The 23,873-nt window shown below is 40.5% G+C and overlaps 1 protein-coding gene across 2 annotated transcripts; it reads left to right on the top strand.

Annotated features, from left to right (window-relative positions):
- The first annotated feature begins 686 nt into the window (after positions 1-686).
- On the top strand, positions 687-21,549 carry LOC105022492 (signal transducer and activator of transcription 1-alpha/beta). Of its 2 annotated transcripts, none has more exons than XM_013137824.4 (24): positions 687-831; positions 9,265-9,392; positions 10,173-10,317; positions 10,831-10,926; positions 11,092-11,181; positions 11,342-11,420; positions 12,030-12,136; positions 12,404-12,555; positions 12,676-12,834; positions 14,712-14,804; positions 14,996-15,055; positions 15,279-15,308; positions 15,405-15,495; positions 15,756-15,797; positions 15,891-15,974; positions 16,096-16,194; positions 16,419-16,554; positions 16,777-16,832; positions 16,918-17,003; positions 17,168-17,307; positions 17,482-17,667; positions 18,795-18,870; positions 19,142-19,238; positions 21,087-21,549. In XM_013137824.4, exons 2-24 carry the CDS (start codon positions 9,265-9,267, stop codon positions 21,108-21,110), a joined length of 2,256 nt encoding a protein of 751 aa, XP_012993278.2. In that variant the 5' UTR covers positions 687-831; the 3' UTR covers positions 21,111-21,549. The 2 variants fall into 2 exon arrangements, with proteins under 2 accessions (XP_012993278.2, XP_012993277.2); XM_013137823.4 differs by having other exon boundaries at positions 12,027-12,136.
- Positions 21,550-23,873: the final 2,324 nt, after the last annotated feature.

The following is a 23,873-nucleotide window of genomic DNA, read 5'->3' as shown; positions in this document are numbered from 1 at the left end:
CCACGTTTCTGGCACAAATGTGCACATACTTGAATTCAATTTAAATCTCGACATTCCAGCGTATGAATATTGTCATGTGGGTATACTACGGTAGGTTAACATTAGAAAATACTAAATATAATAATATAAGCCCAATAAGCACACTTAGGATGTACGTGGCGGGTAGGTTCCTGAAATATTATGACTAGGAATTGTAACAGTTTCGTTTTTGTCGCACTGTGGAGCATGCTTTCTCTTTCTCCGAAACCACGTGGTTTCTACACGGCCGTTCCATCCTAGTCGCTCCCTCCCGATGCGGACAGAGAACCTGAAGCGTTGTTTCCAAATAAACATTACAAATCATGCACAATCATAACAACGTTCCAACATCATTTAAATAGTCTGTTTAAGGGCCTGAAAATAAAACTTTCGCGTTTCTATGATTATTGACTTTTCTCATAATTCAGGCACTGATTTGCCCCTGGCTACTTCATTACGATATTCATTTAAAGCTTAATTATTCAGTCCTATGTTAAGTTTCTATTTACAATCAAATAACATATTTATTCTATGTTAAGTTTCGGAGGTTGTACAACCGAAAAAAAAAGCGCATTGGATTTTCATTGGTTCTTCACTGTGAACTGTGTGCCAAAGCTTTGCCATGATAGGTTATATAGAATATGGGACGTGCTGTTAGAACAGCTGTTGAAATGAAAGCCTCTGCAGAATTGCTGAAACAGAACCTGCATGTCCGTATTTTATGTTATCTGAGGCACTTGGCTGGTGTAGTGGAGGGACCTTTTCCATCTATCTTGATTTAGACTTTGCAGATCCTTCTTAACGTCAATTAAGGTAAGTGCATCATCGTTTCTCTATTAAACTCACCTGTTCGTCAGTACACCAGTACGTTAGTCTATACTGCAATCAATACATTTACAATTGTGCATGCAAATAAAAAAGTAATGAATACATGTCAAAGAAAAGAGACCTATAAGTATCCTTCGCCGATTTTTCCGTGTTGATTGTAAAGGAAAAAAAGAGTCTTACAACCCTGTTTTCTCAATACTTTGTTTTGAGACATTATTATAGTGAAGTGTTATAGGAGCTCTTATACACAATTACTTAAAGGACAGCAGGCAGTTATAGCATCTGAACAGTAACCAAAAAGATGTTAGATAAAATCCCTTAGCTGACAAGGTGAAAAATGTGTAGCTCTGTCCTTAATCCTTAAGCAGTTAATCCTAATTGCTCATGGCACCTCTCCATTTCAGAGGGATTGGCAAAAATACAGAAACAAACTGTTGGACACACATTACCTTTATATGAGTTGCCTTGCTCTAGGGGACAAAGACAGATTTTGGTGTATTTTAGGTTTACAGCTAAGGGTTTTGAATCATCAAACATTTCGTTACTGACCATACGCTCTTGACCACTAGGTGATATGCCACCCGTAACATGATGCTGCCAACACAGTATATGACAATGCAAAACTGCTTGCTTGATGATAGATAGCATGGCTCTGGTTGCCTACAATAGGTCCGTGATGATCTTCATGTTCTGGAGTGCTGGCAGTGTTCCTCAGGAGGGCGTTCTCTAACGTCTCCTGAAGCAGGTTTAAAAAAAATTGTATACCTGGATTTTATCGCACTCCACTCTCCCCATTCTCTACACTAGTGTCAGAATTGGGATGCCAGCTGTGAGAGATTCAGAATGTATTGACTAGATGTACAGGTTGCTTAAAAATATGTGAACCCTTGTGCAATTATATATTTATTTTGTAGTGTTTTGTAGTTTAGTGTAATCTTTTTTTTTATCCGACATAGGTCAATTTGGTGTCATCCATAGAGGTGAAGGGAAAACACCCCATGCAAAGAAGAAATTAGATAATCTCACAAAGATTAAAGCTCCACTGTGAAGCAAATAATTTACAATTCAAGAGCATTTAACTTGACTGCAACACGGCCTAGAAATGGATGCCCTTCCAAAATATCCGCAAGAGCCACATAAATAAGAATTAATCAGGTAAATGCCAACCCAAACATAATATCTGGAATTTGGCAGATCTCCCTTGTTGTTAGAATTTGTCTGACCCAGAACGCAGAGAAGATACACTGACCACGTAAGGTAGGTTCTAAAGGTTTTAATGCAGAAACAGGGTACTCAGAGAGTACTTTGTAGGCAGGGTCAGGGCTGGGAAACTCCTGGCAGGTCCGAAGCTGGAGGAGAGCTGACGGCGAAGAGTCCGAGTGGTTACTGGATACGAGGTGAACAGGTGGAGAGGAGTGTACTGATGGTGTTCGAAGGTGGAGGCAAAGGCTGGGTGGTGAGGCTGGAAGCTAGTAGGCGCAGGAGAGGAAGCAGCAGGTCACATGGGGTAGTAGATAACGAACTGGCGCCGAAGAGGTGATCAGCCCGGGTTTAAATATTGCTGGAGTGAATCATGTGGATGAGCTGCAGCTGCGAAGATTGGCTGTGCAGTGAAGACTTTGCCACGCCCCTTGACCTACTGAACACACCTCCAGCACTCCAGATGGAAAAATACAAACAAACAGGGACCGAACCACCCGACTCAGGGTGGAGGGGGAGCTACCCATAACACACACTGCTAGAAAGAAGCCTCGACTGTAAAATAAGAACCAAACTGCTCATCTAAACGTGGCCAGATACCACTTGGACAAACCTGAAGGTTTTTGGAAGTCCATTCTTTGGACAGACAATACCAAAATTTACCCTTTTGATCATAATCAAAACTGCTATGTTTGGCAAAAACCCAACATTGCCTCCCACCCAAAAAAATTCTGAACCTCCTAGCTTGGTGGTGGAAATGTCAATGTCTGGGGCTGCTTTTCCTCCACTGGACCTGATCAACTGCACATCATCAATCATGAATTCTAAGGTATATTGGGAGATTCTTGAACATCAGGAAATCAATTAGAAGTTGAAAATGGGTCTTCCAACAAGACATCAACCATAAACAATCAAGCAAACATACCAAAGAAAGACACAGGAACGAACATTTGTGTTGAATCCAATTGAGGTGCGTTGGCAGGATCTGAAGTGTGCAGTACATTTCAGACACCCATCCATCCATCCATCCATCCATCTTCTTCCGTTTATCCGGGGGCCGGGTCGCGGGGGCAGCAGTCTAAGCAGAGATGCCCAGACTTCCCTCTCCCTAGACACTTCCTCCAGGTCTTCCGGGGGGACACCGAGGTGTTCCCAGGCCATCGCAGGCTGGCCGGGGTATCCTAGGTCTTCCCCAGGGTTTCCTCCCGGTGGGACGGGCCCGGAACATCTTCCCCGGAAGGTGTTCAGGAGGCATCTGGAACAGATGCCCAAGCCACCTCAGATTTCAGACACCCATCAAAACTCATTCAATTGGGTATAAGGAGGACTGGACAAAGATTCCTAAAAAATATGTCAAAGACTGATTATTGTCTATAGGAGAGATTTCAGTCAAATCAATCAAATTTATTCATAAAGCCCTTTTAACATCAGCAGCTGTCACAAAGTGCTTTTACAAAACACCCAGCCTGAAACCCCAGGGAGCAAGCAACAACATTGTGGAAGCATTGTGGCTAGGAAAAGCTCCCTAAGAGAGGCCGAAATTTAGGAAGAAACCTAGAGAGGAACCAGGCTTGGAGGGGTGACCAGTCCTCTTCTGGCTGTGCCGGGTGAACATTTTAAGAGTACCAGTTGTAATAAATAATGAATGCATTCGGGCTGTGTCCAGAGTCTCTAAAACCTAATCCAGGTCAGAATTATGACCAGATGGAAAAGGACAGGGACAACCGGGGGTCAGCAGAGTGGCAGCTGGAATCATTTGGTATTGTCTTGAACTGCAACACAGCCAGGGGGACTTTGGCCATGGGCAGCAATTAATCTTTAGAGACTGTACTCGGGAGGTGTGGGCCAAGACCTCATGTCCTCCTTAGTTTAAATAGAATAGGAAACAAGGAACATTTTGTTCATTGTGCATTCCTACTGCCCCCGACACAATAATATAGCAGCTTAAAACCTTGGGGCTGAGACAGGGGGGTCAAATGACACTGTGGCCCTATCTGGGGAGGCCTTGGACAGGGCCCAACAGGCAGGTTTCCTCCAAGTTATTGCTGCCAATGGAGCTGTTACAAGCTATTGAATGAAGTTGTTCAAATATTTTCACACACATGAAATCTGAGTTTTTGTAGAGTAAACCACATCTGTTAAATAAACAAAAAATATATATCATAGTTGTCTGCTTGTGTCCTTTATTTGGAATGTTTTTAATTACAAATTGGGGTTAAAATATAATTTTATGTGTTTATTTTAATATTTTATTAAAAAATATATATAATCCCTGTAGGGTTCACATACTTTCAAGCAGCACTGCAGTGGCGGAGCTTAGCTTTCTCTCCTGTGGGTGTGAACATTAGCCGCAGAGGCCCCTACCTCTCTGCCACAAAACAGATATAGGCAGATAATAAAAATATTTAATACTTCCCAAAAATGTTTCATGTACCATGATGAACAGGCACTTGTTATTAAGCTATAACAAAACCTACACACAGTTACAAAACTTCGCTGCTAGTTGATGTTCGACCTGGATCAGAACTGTATTTCCCCCTGCACTTGAAGCTGCGATGCTGCTCTCGTCTTTGTAATGTCAGATCTATCCATCTTGTCATGCTTCTGCTGCTTAACAACTTTACTAAAGATGTTTCTCAAAGGTACATCTCATTATATTACATTTTTATAATGTATTGCCTTTCTTTCATCCAAGTGGCCAGTCTGGTCTCAGGGGACTGTACAGAATACTTTATGTAAATCTTTTACAGCCGAATTCGTAAGATATATTAAGTTAGTTAAAGTAACAATAGAGTAAGAATCCAGAAAAAAATGGCACACTGTGTTTCAAACTGGTGACCTTCCATGTCATAGTTTCATGCTCTACCCACTGCTTCAAACAGTAATGGCAGGTGGTGGTGTTACAACATCAATATGTTATAACCCTATAATATATGTTTCTAACCCATACCTTAACCCTAACCTAAACCCCAGTGCTGTGATGCCTAACCTTATCCCAAACCCTAGCCTTAACCCCAATGCTGTGAAACCTAACCCTAACCTAACCTTTTTTGTTTTCTAACCTTACCCCAAACCTTAAAATGAAACCTCAACCCCAGTACTATGGTACCTAACGTTAATCTAACTATAATGTTAAAATGCATTTATTACATATTGTAGTGACCTTGGTAAGGCCATAACTTTCTGAACAGGTAGCAACTTGCCTCATCTCTTTGCTTTATGTAGCCGTTAGCACTGATGCAAAAAACCTTCTTATTATAAAGTTTTCTGAATGACATTATTCTGTTAATGTATAACAAAATGTATAACACAATTTTCATCAGTCTAGTGGATAATAATTTCACAAACTCCTTCATCACGTGTGTTACAGAAACGTATTTAACAACAGCCAACTATAGGTTAACTACATCCAAAAACAAAAAAAAGATTCACTCAGAAGTGTGTTTTAAGCATTTTTACTGAAAAAAGTGATTTTGAGAGTGGAAAACAGAAAAAAAAATTAAAAAAATTCCCACTCCCTCTTTTCCCTATGTTGGGATGAGAAATGTGATGTGGAATGCTTTGGTCAGTCATGTGACGGGGCTGGGGTTAGGCAACGAAAGCGAGACATAACTACATATTTGGAGAGGCTGGTATAGTAATCTTATCTGAGGTGATGTTTGTAGTCCGATTTAGGGAGTTAGTCCTATATGGTTTGTAGGGTCTAATAAACTAACACAACCATAGTGGTTTTTCAGTTTTAATGAATATAATCTGCTTCAATCAGTCAGCTTGTGATAGTGGTTGTAATTGGTTGAAAGGAGTGACAGGACACTGAGATAAAACCATCCCTGTTCAATCAGTGCAGGAAATACTGTTAGGACTTTATAAGGACATATTTCACTGTTTCCCAAAATTGGACTGGCTGCTGACTTTTACCGAGCCAATTGATTGGGACTTCACTTTATTTGGATAGTCAATCTGTAGATACCTCATCCTATCACTAACCTTAACTCTTTCCCAAACCCTTACCTTAACAGTTATTATTATAAACCTAACCCTAACCTAAACCTTAGCAAGCGTCTACTTTGTTTTTGTTAGTTCAAATATCAGTATGATTATCTGTAGAACATCTACAGATGGTAATTTTGACTCTCCGAATAGAGTGGTTCTGGTATACTGTATTACAATTTAAGTTTCATTGTCATGCTTTTTTAGAAAAATAAAAACTGAGATTTCTCAGTCTGGTTCAACATCATAATGCTTCCATGATGCTTGTTAGATCACATTTGTACACAGCACACATCTGTCTTTAGTTTCCGCAATTGTATTAAATATGAATAAATATTTTGTCAACAATGCAATGAACCAATGTACTAATAATCTATTCAAGTAATTTTGAAATAGTTAATTTTGTCTAGTTATGCTCATTTTAGTGTGTCACTTCTCACCACTAGAGAGCAATTTTACTGGGGTTATGGGTCAAGTGGTGGGTCAGGTGTAAAAGTTCACAGGTAAACAGGTAGTTGACATGCATGGGAAATTCACCTTTTTTTAACACTATTCGCCAAATAAATACCATCTTCACCACCATGGTAATGCAGCAAAAATCTTTTTTTTTACTTTTGGTGTTATGCTTGTAGGCAAAACATTATAAACATTCAAATAGAACAACATAGTTTTTTTCTCAATAATGCTGCATAATATCTTTTGTTTAGTTCTTTCAATTTTCATCAGATAAATGTACTCATTTAAAGGAGTCATATGTACACTCATGAGCCAAAACATTATGACCACCTGCTCAATATGCGGTTGGTCCTCTGCGTGCTGCCAAAACAGCACCAACCCTCTGAGGCATGGACTCCACTAGACCTCTGAAGGTGTACTGTGGTATCTGGCCCCAAAACATTAACAGCAGATCTTTCAAGTTACCTCCTAGCAAGTCCTGTAAGTAATAAGGTGGAGCCGCCATGGATTGGACACCCGCTTCACCCGTGTGTGGTCATAATGTTTTTGTTCATCAGTGTAAGATTTTTAATGCATCACTAGCATAACTATATGCATATGTTCCCAGAACACATCTGCAGTTGCATATTTAAAAATAAAATGCTCACAAAATGATTAAAAGTGCCTGAGATATTGCCCATTTATACTTTTGTCACTGGCCATCTATCAGTTTGCATTAACATGTAGTTTCCTGATACTCACTTTAGATACATGTAATCCTATCCTTCATACACTAAACTAGCTGGGACTAGCTAACATTCCAGTCTCATTCGGTAAGGATCTTGTTATTGCTTAGGTTCAGTCTTGCAAATGTTAAAGACAGGGTTCTACACAGTGCCCCTTTAACCATAGGTACAAGTGCTCAGCCCAGTGGCTTCATTGGACATCCCGGATTTCAGCCCCTGGGGCCTCATGCAGTAGCATCCAGCTGCAGCCCTGTAGACTCGGCTGGCTAAAACTGGCTAAAACATGCAATAGCATCCAGCTGCAGCCCCACAGATTTGGCTGGCTAAAACTGGCTAAAACATCCAATAGCATCCAGCTGCAGCCCCACCGACTCGGCTGGCTAAAACTGGCTAAAACCTGCAATAGCATCCAGCTGCAGCCCCACAGATTTGGCTGGCTAAAACTGGCTAAAACATCCAATAGCATCCAGCTGCAGCCCCACCGACTCGGCTGGCTAAAACTGGCTAAAACCTGCAATAGCATCCAGCGGCAGCCCTGCAGACTCGGCTGGCTAAAACTCGGCTGACTAAAAGAGATACTTTCCGTTTCGTCCTTTTCGTTTTGTCAATCCCTGACCCACTCCTTGCTGTTTCGAATTGTTGTCACTTGGGTGACATTAGTAATGCTTGGACAATTCCACCGTTGTTTACTTCGCTTCATTATTTGAAGACTGGGGTCTGTTGGTTAAGAAGTCCAAAGGCCAGCTGCAGAGAGAGGGGCTGATCCCCAGTTGTTTGTTTGGATCGAAATTCAGTCGCAACGCAACGCAACCACGTCTCTCTGCCCCCTACTGGCCAACTACAGGCACAATGGCAATTCTAAATGTGCAAAGAGGCAAATTGAATGTACAAGGTGCATGTGTGACTGAAATGCAGGGATAGCACCTTGATGATGGTGTTGGAACTGTGTACAGGAACACAGTCATGGGTGAAGAGTACAGGAGGGGGCTCAGCACACAGCCTTGTGGAACACCAGTGTTCAGGATCAGGGTGGAGGAGGTGAAGTTGTCTAACCTGACAGACTAGGCTCCCCTCTTTCTGTTGGTTAGCTGCAGAAAGAGGGGCTGATCCCCTGGTCATGGAGTTTGTTGACCAGCTTAGAAGGGATGACCATGTTGAATGCTGAGCTATGAATAGCATTCTCACATAAGTGTTGGTTTTGTCCAGGTGGGTCAAGACAGAGTGTAGAGCCGCGGAAATGGTGTCCTCTGTAGAATTGTTCAATTGGCAGGCAAACTAGTAGGGATCCCGTGTTGGGGGGAGGCAGGACTTAAGGTGGGCCAGAACTAGTCTTTGGAAGCACTTCATGATCGTGGGAGTGAGTGCAATCGGTCGGAGGTCATTCAGACTAGACGCTGTCGACTGCTTCGGCACTGGCAATGGTTGCTGTCTTGAAGATTGTTGGGACATCCGCCTGGGCCAGTGACATGCTTAAGATGTCGGTAAAGCATGTCAGTAAAGCACATGATCTGAGCACACACCCTGGGACGCCATTGGGACCAGCAACTTTTGCGTGCATTCACCCTGGTCAGTGCAGACAAAACATCTGCGTTGGATAGCCTGAGGGTGGATGTCTTGGAGGAGTTCTGCTTTAATGGCTGGCTCTTTGTTGTCCCTGACAAAGCGTGCGTAGAACCTGTTTAACTCATTGGTGAAGGAGATGTCGCTGGCTGTGGGGGTAGGGTTATGATCCAGTTCCCATGAATGAATGTGTGCTGACATTAACACAGCTTGTTTATTTCTAAGAAATGCACGCAGTATGATTTTCAAAGCGTCCATCTTGTCTTGATATGAGAGTCGTGTCTGGCTGAGCCCAACCCAATTTTCCCCCTAGTAAGAAAGTTACTGTTGCTAGCCCTAACTCATTATGTAGCATCATAACCAGAGCCATTACATTGCGCTAATTAGGTGTCTGGCTTAAATATATCTACTACACATAATTTATTATTTTTCATTACTGGTTATCTTCTTACCTCCAAACAGTGACTGACATTTCTTGCTCCTGTAGATGGCCCAGTGGACACAGCTGCAACAGCTGGACTCTAGATATCTGGAGCAGGTGGACCAGCTCTATGATGATACTTTCCCTATGGAGATCCGCCAGTACCTAAGCACTTGGATTGAGGGCCATGATTGGTGAGTAATCAGCTGTGAGGGCCAGCCTATCAACGTGTCTATAGTTTGCACATTAAGCGTGTGTACAGTCAACCCAACAAGTATTGGCACCCTTCATGAAATTGGGCTATAGTGAATGCAAATAATGAACAACACAAAGAAACAGTGTCACATTGTGTGCTCAAACTTAAGGCGAGCCATATGCTTTTATATACAGCTCGCCCTTATGTTTGAGCCCAAAATATGACTTATTGTTTCTGTCATTTACACTTTTGCTCAGTTTCATGAAGGGCGCCAATACTCAAGTTCATTGTAGATGGGTTTGAAGGCTGTGGTGGAATCTTTGTATTGCAATGCGCTGTTGTTTTGCTTTCAAATGAATATGTGGGCACTGGAAAGATAATTTCTGGGAAAGTAAGTGCAATATGAAAACTGAAAGTAAAAGCATCTGATATAAAAAAGGCATGTTTGATTGAGATATTTGTCGTGGGTAGTGCAACGCTGCAAGTTAAATGGTTTATTCAGTTCACAAATTCACTGCAGTAGGCTGGTCCAGCCACCTAAGCCACTACCTGTGGTGCATACGATATACTGCAGTAGCGTGGCATAGAATCCAGCCCACTGTTCTTAAAGCAAAAACTCTTTCGTTTTCCTCAACTTACCTTTCACTATTTTCCTGTCAAATAAAGCAATACCTTTCCCAAAATAATAGAAACTACAGAAGAAAACAGCATTTCCTTGACCTGGTTGCCATATTTAGATGAAAATATTTCTAAGTCCTGTTTTGGTTGACCTGTGCAGGGAGACGGTGGTCACCAGTGATTCACTGGCAACGGTCCGTTTCCACGAACTCCTGGCACAGTTGGATGACCAGTACAGCCGTTTCGCCTTGGAGAACAACTTACTGTTGCAACACAATATTCGCAGGATTAAACGAAACCTGCAGGTAAGCACGTTTGCCATGTTAATGCTCCATGTTAACGCTCCATGTTTTTGGAATGGGATGTCCAACAAGCTCATATAGGTATGATGGTCAGGTGTCCACATACCTTTGGCACTATAGTGTATGTTTAGCGTGAACACTCATTGTGGTCTATTGCTATTCAGTGCCACTGGGAAGTATTTACACCCTTACACTTTCTCCACATTGTAATGGACTTGTTTGTTGATTAAACACAATAGCCCATAATTACAAAACCAAATACGGATTAAGAAATGAATGCCACTTACACTGATGAGCCAAAACATTATGACCACTCACAAGAGGACATGTCAAGGTCTGGGTAGATTAGATGGTAAACAATCAGTCCTTGTAGTCAACGTGCTGGATGCAGGAGAAATGGGCAGGATTAAAACCCAAGTGACTGACAAGTGCCAAATTGTTATGGCCTGTCAACTGGGTCAGAGCATCTCTGAAACATCGCTTTCAATTTAAAAAAATGCGTGACTGTCTTTCAAGGAACAGTTCCAGGAATACCCTTTAAACATGGCCATGACTATCTGTAACTGTCTTAAAGAGGAGAAGAAGATCCTGGCCTCAATCATCAAAAAAGAGGTGAGATGTTGATCTTGTCTTTTGCAAAAGGTAACTTTGGGAACTATGTCTATTGTCTATGAAATATTATTTTATGTTCAATCCTTGCTGCAGCAGAGGTAGCATTTGAGTGTCAGTGTGAATGAAGAGTTAAATAATCATATTGTCTAAAATTGTTTATCTCAGGACAAAATGGACTCGGCACCAAACAAGGTAGTATTTGAGAAACAGAAGGAGCTGGACAACAAAGTCAAAAACCTGAGGAACCAAATTCAGGTCCGTTAATTTGGACAATACCATGTGATATGTAGTTTCATCATCATACAAGATCCTGTGATGTAAAGATATCATAAAAATCCAGTTGAACCACCTGAGTTGGTTGAATTTATCTATTAATGTCCATATAAATATATATTGTGACTCTCTTTCTCATCAGAATGCAGAACAGGAGATAAAGGCACTGGAGGACCTACAAGACGAGCACGACTTTAAGAAGAAGACCCTACAGAGCCGAGGTATTGTAGTTCTGAGTGTCCTTCCAATTATCATTTTAGTGTAGTGCCCTAGTAAAACTGTGTCTGTCCATCATCTTGCCAATAGGGATAGTGTTTGCATTTGTTATTGGGATAAATTCCTCGACAAGTGAAATACACGTCTACCAGATCTTAAGGGGTTAGCTTTTCTTCTTGGTAAGACCATTAGTATGCTAGCTCAAATATGTAATTTGCTAACTACAGTATATTTCTTTTTTGGTTGTACATCACTGGGAATGTTTTGCAAGTACACACCACCAGTTCCTGCCTCCATTTGGAGCCCAGCCCCTCTGCATTGTTTTTTTATTTAATTTAATTATGAAAACAACATTACTTAGTGAAGTCCCTCACACAGACTTTAGCAAATCAACAACAACAAAATGCATAATATAATTTTATTGTGCTTGTGCAAATTTTTCTCAACGATAAGACAAACATTCTCATGGACCCCTCTGATTGGCTGCCGTAGGGGCCGCACAGCTTCTCTGCTTCTGTTCTCTGCCACAAGGCCAACTTTTAACACAAGGTGTTCCAAGCTTATATGTGCTGTTCACAATAGCCTGAAAATGAGGTCTTTATTCTTGACAGTAGAACAAGAGGTGAATGGGATCACGCAGTCACCAAAGTTACAGAAAGAGATCCGTGAAGAAGAAATGGTTATCAGGGCGATGTTCATCAAACTCAACATTACCAGAAAGGTGTGTGTCCGTGCATATATGTGTACACTATGGTTAGCTTGTGGTACTGAGTAAGGCAGTGGTTCCCGACCAGGAGTGCAAGGACCAATACCGTAACCAAAAAGGTTAAGAGCAAGTAAAGTGTTGTATATTATGGGATTGTGTGGTTGTCCCACCTAGCTGTTTTACAACGAATGCACTAAACTGTAAGTCAGTCTAGATAAGAGCATCTGCTTGGTGAGGTAACTGAAATGTGGAGAACGACAGTGTGTTTCTCCCAACCTGTAGATAGTGGTACAACAAATCGCAGAAGTCCTGAGCTGGGCTGGGGAGATCCAGGACACCCTAGTGCTCGTGGAGATGCCTGAGTTGAAGCGCCGACAGCAGATCGCCTGTATCGGAGGTCCACCTAACGCCTGCCTAGATCAGCTACAAATCTGGTTAGCCTTGTGTACTGTCCTTAACCAGCTGCTGCATCTAACCCAAAATCTACCCCTACCCCAGACCATGTTCAGATACTCTCAAGCCTAACCATTAACCTTGTGTATATGTGTGTGAAGGTTCACTGCGGTGGCAGAGGGGTTACAGCAGGTCCGCCAGCAGCTGAAAAAGCTTCAGGAGCTGGAACAGAAGTATACATATGAAAACGACCCCATCACTCAGTTTAAAAGCACTCTGGAGGAACGTGCTCTCACCCTGTTTAAGAACCTCATTGTCAAGTAAGACCTGCTCTGTCACCTGTGCCAATGTACTTGTAAAGATCACAGCTTAAAGGAAAACTCATGGAAAACTCAAGACCCCAAATCATCAAATAAATGTTTCTGGGAAGACAACTGGTCAATGAGTTCTGTAGTTTGAAAGCTAGGCATGTTTCCCAATTTTATCTTTAGAGGCAAAATTTGGAAGTGATTATGTTTTTTAACACAACAAGCTACCGGGAGGAGTGAAGTTGACTTACTGAACTCTGAATGTTGTTTTTGACTTTACATACTGTAAATAGCCATTTGGTACAATTTCATCACATGCCACATAGAAGAGATGAATAGTATGAACTCAGATAATTAACATTGTAAGCATTGTGAAATACAGCTCCGGGAAAAATTAAGAGACCTTTTTCTTTCCTTTCCAAAAAAGTTGAAAATAAAGTTTTGAGTGAGGAACAGAAGCATTCAATTTGCAGTGGTCACTTAATTTTAACCCTTCTGTTCTTCAGAAGGGTTAAAATTGAAGTTTATTTATGGATTGATCAGGGTAACCGGAAAGGAGAGCATTGCAGTAATCTAATCTAGAAGTAACAAAAGCATGGATTCGTTTTTCTGCATACATTTTTGCAATGTTCCGAAATTGAAAATAAGCAACTCTTGAGATATATTTAATATGTTCATCAAAGGAGAGGTCAGGGTCGAGGGTAACGCCAAAGCAACAGTTCTCTGTCCTAATATCTGAAACGCATGCTTCCAAAGTAGCAAATTTTGGGGCTTCTCCATGCTTCATCTAAATATATAACTGTATCATAACAGTGAAAATGTATTTAGTGATTCTGGATTACATCACACAGAGGCAGCAGATATAGTGAGAAAAAATAATTGGCCCAAAACCGAGCCTTGAGGAACACCAAAACATACCTTTGATTTTCAACTTCATTTAATATGCCCATTAAACAGATTGATACACACTGCCAACTGTGAAATGGACAGATATCAAAACCTGTTGCAGGCTAAAGGCTATTTGTTGACAGCGTCTTTAGTGGCCAAGAGAACAATTATTATTCATACTCTTATTCATACAACCAAGAATATCCAAAACCTAAAACAACCAACAAATATATATTTGGGCATGAAGGGCACACAAGCCTTGTAGGATGCAGGATAATGATCATAGTATATTTCTGCCCAAACTATTGTTAACTATGTGATAAATATTTGGGAGGACGTCTCCTAAGTAGTCAGTAAATAAAATGCCTGTCTTAGGCCTGCTTTTAAAGCTGCCTGTTTTATCTGCAACTCCAATAAAAACTTGACCCAACTTCGCTCACTGAACTTTGGCAACACTAAAAGCTCAATAACCGTACATGTCAAGACAAGTTCAACTATCATAACAAGTTGCTGCTAGAGAATAGAGATGTTTATTCTCTTGCTGTCTTTCTTCAAAATCACAGAGGCAAATTCTGATTTTGCATGGCATCCCTCCTCAGAGTTTTACAAGATCTATTATGGAAAATTACTTCTTCCTTATAGTTTGCAATGCAACAGATAGCTAGCATGAACAATACCTGCATACACACAATACACCATTCAACTGCTACCTATGTACACATGCTCAGGGAAATTCCACGTGTCACTAACCCAGTAGAAATCCCAGACACTAGTGCCACCATTCTGACTAAACTTTTCAGAGAATAATGTGACATTAATAAAATTCCAATGATTGGTCCGGGGGTAACAACATATTTCCTGTTGGTAACATATGTAGCAGGGTTGATTAGGCACAACTCAATCACATGGTAGTTAACCATGCCTGAGATGTGATGATTATGCAGCATTCACACTAGTGATAACAAGTGTTTTTTGTATTTCTTTCCCTGTCTCTCTTTTAGTTCTTTTGTGGTGGAGAGACAGCCCTGTATGCCCACTCATCCCCAACGACCTCTGGTGCTGAAGACTGGTGTGCAGTTCACGGTCAAAATCAGGTGGGGTACTAAAGTTTAACATTACAGACACAGTGTTCAATTTTCTATTGCTAGTAGCGAGCAGAAGAGGATATTTCCAGAAGAGGATATTTTGGTCATCCTTGATGCCTAAAACTCATCCGTCTGCTGGTATTCATGATAGTAAATAGTGCTGGTATAATTATAATTGTTTTATGCAATACTGTCCCTAGGCTCCTGGTGAAGCTCCAGGAGTTCAACTACCAGCTCAAAGTCAAATCAGTTTTTGATAAGTAAGTAAGAATGATAAATACATACTGAAGCAATATGCAAACACACACATGTAAATATTTGGCTATGGGAAATTAGTCATAACATACAAAATGATTTTGGCTACATTGTAGTTGACATTGAGGACTGTGCTTTAACAACTTACCTATTTGACTTACATTACATTAATATAGTCTCTATTGAAATGTTGAAGGGTTCAGTGACTAATGTTTTGTCTTTCTTTAGGGATGTCTCTGAGAGAAACACAGGGAAATGGTATGCAATTTTTTGGTATCAATCAGTTTTTTACTTAAACCTAATCTAACCTAGTAGTAGTGGTTACATTTCCTCTGAATTACAATCATTTTCCAGGTTCCGTAAATTTAACATCTTGGGAACCAACACCAAGGTTATGAACATGGAAGAGTCCAGTGGAAGCTTAGCAGCAGAATTCAGACACCTGGTATGAACTGGCAGCTGTGTGTTAATTGTAACAGTATCACATATTCTTCATATTATATTTACCCTAGCCACTGAAAGAGCTTTTTGACAGTTGGAGGATGTTTGCACTCTTGCCTTGGGGTCAGGGTTGGAATCTCCCAAACAATAGCTGTAACAATAAATCATGCACTGTTCAAAACAGTTTATATCAAAGTTAGAAGTTGTGTTCCTTTTCTTATTGTTCTTTGATGATCTAATTCAATGCAACTATTTATTCCCCAGCAACTAAAGGAACAGAGAGTTACTGGGAACCGGTCAAATGAGGTAATCTTTGTGATCTTTGTGATCTATGACACTCATGTAATGTCGTAGCGATACATGTTCTGTTGTCAAATTGATATAAGTCTGTCCTCTTAGGCTCCCCTCATAGTGACTGAGGAGCTCCACTCCATCAGCTTTGAGACACAGCTTTCTCAGCCTGGACTCGAAGTCAAACTAGAAGTGAGAACAACAATAAATAATCTGAACAATGTTCAAAAAACACTATGGCATTGCATATTTATCATACACACTGTGGAATCCAACTGATTTTACTTTTTATGTCTGACGTATGTGTGCCTAGACAATGTCCCTACCCATTGTGGTCATCTCCAACATTTCCCAACTGCCCTGTGCCTGGGCCTCTGTGATGTGGTATAACATGCTAACATGTGAACCCAAGGTAGGCTACAGCCACTCTATCCAAACCTCCTCATTTGAAAACCTCACTTCAAATATTCAGGTGCACAGCTCTTCCTGTAGTTATTCAGATTGTCCCCTCAGAGATCTAACTGTGGTTCTCTTACTCCTGGTCTCCAGGTCTTTGTTTCAACCCAGCTAACGTTCTTTATTTCTCTGTCTCCCCAGAATAATCAGCTAACCCCCTCCATCCTTCTCTCTCCCCAGAATCTGTTATTCTTCCTGAACCCTCCTCCGGTCACCTGGGGCCAGTTGTCAGAGGTGCTGAGTTGGCAGTTCTCCTCCGTAACCAAGCGAGGTCTCAACGAGGAGCAGTTGAGGATGCTGGGAGACAAGCTCTTGGGTGAGTCTAAAAGACAAGTTCTTACCAAGCTTTTTTTACCTCAGCAATCCCATATATGATATTTAGGTGTGTATGTAACATTGCACAGTTTGCTTTGATTTACTGAACACACTAAAACATTCAGAAAGAGCTTATGACACCTGTCACATAATGCTCATAAGAGTGTAAGCAAATGTCATTCCAGTCACATGAACTAATAATACTAAGACATTCCTGTGACAGGTCAAGAAGCAGCGGGAAACCCTGATGGGCTCATCCCCTGGACCAAATTCTGCAAGGTGAGCATCATAATGTATGTTTGGTGTTTTAACCAGCCCCTTTGTGTTTATCAAGTGGGTATTGAGTGTTTCTTGATTTGAGCAGAATGAGAAGACTCTTCCCTTCTGGCTGTGGATCGAGGGAATCCTGGAGCTGATCAAGAAACACCTGCTGTTTCTCTGGAATGATGGGTAAGAGTTTTCAGTCATCATTGCCCCACTAGAACCCTATAGTGCCTGACCACCTCACCAACACACATTACTTCAGTATGTTTCTGGGAAGGCCAGATCTACAATCACATTTGTAAAAAACTACTAAATTGTGTTATAATACCCTAAATCTCTCTGGGACACAGGTTAATCATGGGCTTCGTCAGTAAGGGCAAAGAAAAGGCCCTGCTGAAGGACAAGGAGCCTGGCACTTTCCTACTGCGTTTCAGCGAAAGTAGCCGGGAGGGAGCCATTACCTTTACCTGGGTGGAGCGCTCCAATAACAGTATGTTAGTGTGTGTCTGGTGGTTTGTAGCTATTCTGGAAAATTAGACTAAAACAATTCGAAAATATATTGTATGACAGACACAGACTCTGTATCTGTCTCATTCTGTATGAGATTATTTTATCACAGTCGGAATGTTGGAATGTTATTTACAGTTTTTCTGTAAACATACAGACATCCATTTCCACTCGGTTGAGCCCTACACTAAGAAAGAGCTAGTTGCTGTCACCTTCCCTGACATCCTCCGCAACTACAAGGTGATGGCTGCTGAGAACATCCCAGAAAACCCTCTGCTGTACCTCTACCCCAACATCCCCAAAGACAGAGCCTTCCAACAATACTACAGCCACCCCACAGAAGGTAACTAACACCCTACTACAGCCACCCCACAGAAGGTAACTAACACCCTACTACAGCCACCCCACAGAAGGTAACTAACACCCTACTACAGCCACCCCACAGAAGGTAACTAATACCCTACTACAGCCACCCCACAGAAGGTAACTAACACCCTACTACAGCCACCCCACAGAAGGTAACTAACACCCTACTACAGCCACCCCACAGAAGATAACTAATACTCTACTATACCCTCTGCACAGACGGTAACTTACAGGTGTAATGTATTTACATTGGAGAAGGAGTAGTTGCTGACTGTGCCAGCAACATTGCACCCTGCATACAACAGGTGGCTTGCCTTAAATGCTAGCATTCTTGGTTGTGATGGCTCCCTGTATGATGTAGTAAAATATAATTAGAGGGCCTGTAGAGGGCATCCCCCCTGGTTTTGAGACACTATCCCAATTATACAGGGCACTGAAGGTACATTGCCCTGTGAAGGGTTCTCAGATATGACGTTAAACAATGACCTGACTATCTGTGATTACTAAAGGTCATAGGGCACTTATTGTAAGACATTTGACATTTTAGTAATTTAGCAGATACTCACATCTAGAGTGATTTACAGTAACTGCATACATTTTAAAAGAGCTAGGTGAAACAAATAGAGTTTGTAAGTAGATAATGCTCAATTAATTGGTTATTGGCAAAAGTCAGTGCTGGGAAAAAGGCCATAGAAATAAACATATAAGTTGACAAAGGACAACAGACAGAGGTGGTGGCAGTGAAACTACTTTAAGTACTCTGTGAAAAGGCAAGTTTTCTGGTGTTTTTTGAAGATAGCTCATACTGATATCCTAGCCTCCAAAGGAAGCAGGTTCCACCATCGAAGTACCTGAAGAGTTTGGTTTCCTAGCTGAATTTCCACTCTTGACTGCATAACATCATAGCCCTTTAATTATCCATCCTTCCAGTTGACATGCTGCTTTCATCTCCTTCCGCTGTTAAAATAGATGTACAAAATCACTAATGACTGTAGATTGCCCTAGATAAGTAGCAGTTCAATTCATGAAATAACATTTTGTTATGAATTGTGTAGAGGACTTCAGTTTATGACCTTTAGACTTATATAACCTTTCACCTTCCAGCTTCTGAGCCAATGGAGTTGGATAATGGTTCTGAGGCTGGCTACATTAAAACAGAGCTCATCTCTGTGTCTGAAGTGTAAGTGTCCACTGTTTCTTTATACACTTTCATTGGTTGTAAATACAATAGAACACATGCACAGCCTAAATTAGGCATCAATGAAAGGTCAAGTAAAGGTGTAAAGAAAAGAAAAAATCCAGTCAATGCTTAATAACCCTTTACTGTTGGTCACGATTTGAGTTATGAGTATTTCATTTTTCATTCGTTGTTAGAGGCCACAATCAGCCATAAACACTTTAATGCGTCTTTATATTGTTCCTACCTCAAATGTGCATTTGTTTCCCTTCAGCCATCCCTCCAGACTCCAGGATAATATAATGCCGATGAGTCCCGAAGTGTTTGGAGAGCTGACCCGGATTATAAACCCTGCTGAGATTGACTCTGTGGTAGGTGTCAGCCAAACTGTTGTAGCCACACACAGACTAGACACAGTGTGGTAGGTTACAGCCAGTCAGCACCAAATCCACCCTTAGTAAAACTGGCACATTCTCTCTCACCATTGACAACACTGTAGTTTCTCCTTCCCCCTGTGCTCGCAACCTTGGGGTCATCCTTGACTCCACCCTCTGTTTCGAGCAACACATTAAACATACTGTCAAATCATCTTTCTTTCATCTTCGTAACATTGCAAAACTCAAATCCTCCCTCCCCCCACCTGCAGCTGAAACTCTGATTCATGCATTCATCTCCTCCCGTCTTGACTATTGTAACTCCCTCTTGTCCGGCATCAACTCCTCATACCTCCATAAGCTCCAAATGGTTCAAAACTCTGCTGCGAGGCTTCTTACTCATTCAAAGTCCTGGCAGCACATCACCCCCATCCTCTGTGAGCTTCACTGGCTCCCTGTCAAACAGCGCATTGAATACAAAATACTCCTCCTGACTTACAAAGCCCTCCACAAACTTGCTCCCCCCTACCTCTCGGACCTTCTTCAACACTATCAACCTTCACGCTCACTCCGCTCTTGTACAGCAGGCCACCTCATCATCCCCAGATCCAAGCTACGGAGCTTTGGTGATAGGGCATTTTCCAGGGTTGCTCCCCGGCTCTGGAACTCACTGCCACAATCCATCCTTGACTCTGACTCTCTTAACACCTTCCGACTACGCCTTAAGCCATTTCTGTTTAAACAAGCCTTCCCATAGCCCCTTTGTTGTTGTATATTTTATTTCTCAGTGTTCTTTGTTTTGCTTGTTTTTGTAAAGCGTCTTTGGGTCATTGAAAAGCGCTATATAAATCCCATGTATTATTATTATTATTATTATTTAATACAGAGTGGGCGTTCCTTTACTGAGACGTTACTGACAACTATATGTTACAGAGCCTGGAGAGATATTTTTTATCCAGTAATTACATCATATGTTATAGCTATCTGCCAGTCAATGACATGGTTGATGATGTGGTTGGTTGATGCATGCAGTGTCTGAGCAGGGGAACTAGACCATTCAATGCATTTTTTTAAAACTACACTTGAGTTTGGTAGGTTATAGGCAGACAGTGCCAGTTAAACATAAAGTAGAAACAGAACATACTGTATGGAACAGGATTCAATCAGATTAGCAACATGCTAACATGTCAGAGGTGTAAAATTGTTGAGCACTTGCTTGTATGGTAGTCACAAAGTAACACCCGTCCCACTTCCATTACATGTTCAGAATAAGAAAGTTAAGGTTGTTTTGAAAATCACGTTACAAAATAATAATTATTTACAAAAGCCTAAATTAGATGCACTGGTGACATTGCATTATTGCTAATGTGTTTCATGGAGTGCTTGACAACTCTAACACTGTTCCATCTTGAGATAGCCTCTTGGTTAAAAAAGACAGGTTACCAATTGAACGGTGCAAATCAGCACATGCATTATACAATGTGACATGCTCAATGCAATCACAAAATTGCAGCATTCCATGAAGAGATGAAAAATGTCAGGTGATCATGTGACCAAGTACACCTAAAAACAAAAAAGAAACATAGAAGACTTTAGGACTATGTGGACAACACAGAATGGGCATTTTGTTTAGCTGATGCTGGCTTTAGGCCGAGGAAGGCAGCTACACTGGACAACATATTTGTGTTAAGAATAGGTGAGTGAATCCAGTGTCTTTATTTGATCTGACTGCTTCCATGGTGAAGAATATCAGATATTCCCACTGTTGCAGTAAAAAGACCATTGTGTTTCAAACCATTATTTTCCCTGATGTGGGTATTTCTTCTGTTGTCATTTCCCTCTCAGATGTGCACTGCCTACCCAAACTAAGCTGATGTCACCAGGGCAGCATCTGGGAAAACAACTTATGTTAGCTTCTCCAGCTGAATACTGATGATGAAGGCCAACGAAACCAATGATTACACGTTGAAATATTCTTCAAATATTTACTATACACGTACATTGTTGAAACTGTTCACATACATTGTTGTATGTTGTCATTTAATATTATTGCATGATATACATGAGATTTTGGGGCTTTGAGTCCAGCTGTTAGTTACATAATTCACTGTGAATTTTGGTACAGAGAGACATTTTGGAATTGCAAATGTAGTGGGCGAGGAAAGTCTAAACATTTTGCAAGTAAGTTTTCTTCTTAACTAAGTATCTACCATTTTTTGCCCACCTTTTGTGAATACCACAAATTGTATACACTGTTACTGTACTGTACTGTAATATAATATACATGCATGAGATTGTGGGCTTTTAAGTCTGTGTCTGTGTGAGTTCGGGCAGGGGGGAATCATTTTGTAGGAAAAGGCTTAAATGGTGATTTGTTTTGAAAAAGGCTTAGATGATGTAAACAGATCTGATCAAAAACTTCAAAGGTTAAATTATTTATTTAGAATATATAAGAAACCTACAATTGAACCATATGGCTGTATGAGAAGAGAAACACACATGCTTGAAAAGCATTTATCTAACACTATTCATTAATCTAACTGATAAATAATTAACAGTGAACTTCAAGAGTGAAACTTTAGACTGGTCTGCTATTACTGGTGACTCCTCCCAAGTGGTTTATTAAGTTTAAATAGAGATTGTAAGCATAAATAACATACTTAAAGTATATACGTAACATATTTAAAGTGTATTTAAAATATATATTTATTTCTGTTTTTAATAGAAGTACAAATATAGTTTACTTAATTTGCTCTTGAAGTTGTCCATTAGTATTCTTCATAAAAGTACATTTTATTTTAGTATATTTAAAATCCTACTACAATGGACTGATAAAATAGTATACTTTTTGTAAATAACTAAAATTGTAAAATTATAGTGTGATTGGTTGTCATTAAACCTTAAGTGTACTTTAATATATTCCTAGAAAATGTACTTGATTGTTATTAAATTGTAAGTGTTCTGTACTTGATTGTCATGTAACTAAATATGTATTTCCCAGTAAATTGTACTTAAAGGAGCTGTATTACTTTTACTAGCATAAACACAAGCATGAATGAACAGTAGACCAGACGAAAGTTTTCAATATATTTTTTTACTAAATTGTTCGGATTGCCTAAGATATTCCCTATTTAAACATTATTGTCAGTCCATGTATCAGTTTGCACTGGCTTTTAGTCGCTTCATGCTCTCGTTAGACACTGAACCAACCCTAAACCATCTTGGACTTGTTAATACTATTCTGGTCTTTTAGGTAAGGAAAGTAGAGGAGGAAGATGTACTCACTTTCAATAAGTAGTTATTACTCAATCACTAACTCTTGTAGATTGTACTTGTTTAGAATGAGTGAAATGTATAGACTAAATTAGTTAGTTAAATTTGTTTACCAATTTTAGTGTATTTACAGGCTAGCTAGCTGCTGCATTGTTATTGCTTGAAAGGCAAGAGCTTCAGTTGCTTTTACTGCTTATAACATGAAAAAACAACAAGCAAGAAGCATCTTTTCCACCCTATTATGAGGTAAGACTTTTTCAATATTTTCATTTGTGCTATCATCACAGAAATGTATGAGGCTATCGGGCATGTCCTCAAGGAGAACATTTGCCTTTTGGGAAAAATGGGATGAAATCTACAGAAAGTTGGTTGGAAATGAAACAATCCCCCTGAGAGTAGACCTGATGCCATTATATCCAGGTAAGATATTGAATTCCTAAAGTGACTGCACATATGATGTCAATTACATCAATATAGATGTTGTAACTGATCTGGTCAAAACTAAACTCAGTTACTACAGACCCAATGCCAAATAAACTCCTACATGTAGTACCTCACTATATTCCATTGTAATTATATTATACCAATCAAATCATCTCAGACCTCCCCCAGAGCATAAGGTGTAAGGGTTGATTTAGGACTAGGCCATAGATGGAGGATCTTTGGATGAGTCTTTTAAGATGTGCTAGAGAAAGCAGTTAGCACTGAGAAGGCTTGTGTGGCCCTAAACAACCTTTGTGCCACAGAATCTACAGGGACAGAATCGTTGACACATTACATCCACCACAGATTTGTCAACCCCTGCACACTTGATGGGGACCCGTGGCTAGGAGAGTGGACACAGCTGTTAAAGCTACTTTTAGAATAAATAGATTAGCTAACTGCTGACTCAATGTCTGCTTTCTGTAATTAATTTGACAGAATGTGGATTTTTGTTATTCCAATTTTGATCTTGTTAATCTTATATTTCATGAAGGCCTATATCTTGTGACTGTTCTGTCTTATTTACTGTGTTTTGCATGTTTTGATTGCAGAATCACATAAACCACATCCGCAATTCATTAAAGATACCTGAACGTAGGCTAAACCATGTATTGGCCCGGATGAACTACAACAATAGAATGTAAAAGTAAACATGGATGATCCCTTGTCGGATCCTGTGTGTGATTTGGATAGGTAAGTTCAGGGATACAGGTCGGCTCAGTTATGGGCTACATTTCAGATCCGATAAAAGACCTCTAAGATGAGGCAACCATCTTGGCTTCCAGAATATATTTTGTAATTATAGTTATTCAGTGGATTGTGAGATGTGGCAAGTGTTAAGCATTGGTAATGAAAGAGTTTCCGTTCCCTCTTCAC

The sequence above is a fragment of the Esox lucius genome, chromosome 16 (assembly GCF_011004845.1).
Source record: "Esox lucius isolate fEsoLuc1 chromosome 16, fEsoLuc1.pri, whole genome shotgun sequence".
Lineage (NCBI taxonomy): Eukaryota > Metazoa > Chordata > Actinopteri > Esociformes > Esocidae > Esox > Esox lucius.
This window is presented reverse-complemented; position numbering and strand designations above follow the sequence as displayed.

Excerpts from the sequence above, each read along its gene's own strand:
- LOC105022492 (XM_013137823.4), top strand. The coding sequence starts at position 9,265 with ATGGCCCAGTGGACACAGCTGCAACAGCTGGACTCTAGATATCTGGAG. Across the intron at positions 15,056-15,278 it reads GTCAAATCAGTTTTTGATAA|GGATGTCTCTGAGAGAAACA; the intron begins GTAAGTAAGAAT and ends GTCTTTCTTTAG. Across the intron at positions 17,308-17,481 it reads GGTGGAGCGCTCCAATAACA|ACATCCATTTCCACTCGGTT; the intron begins GTATGTTAGTGT and ends GTAAACATACAG.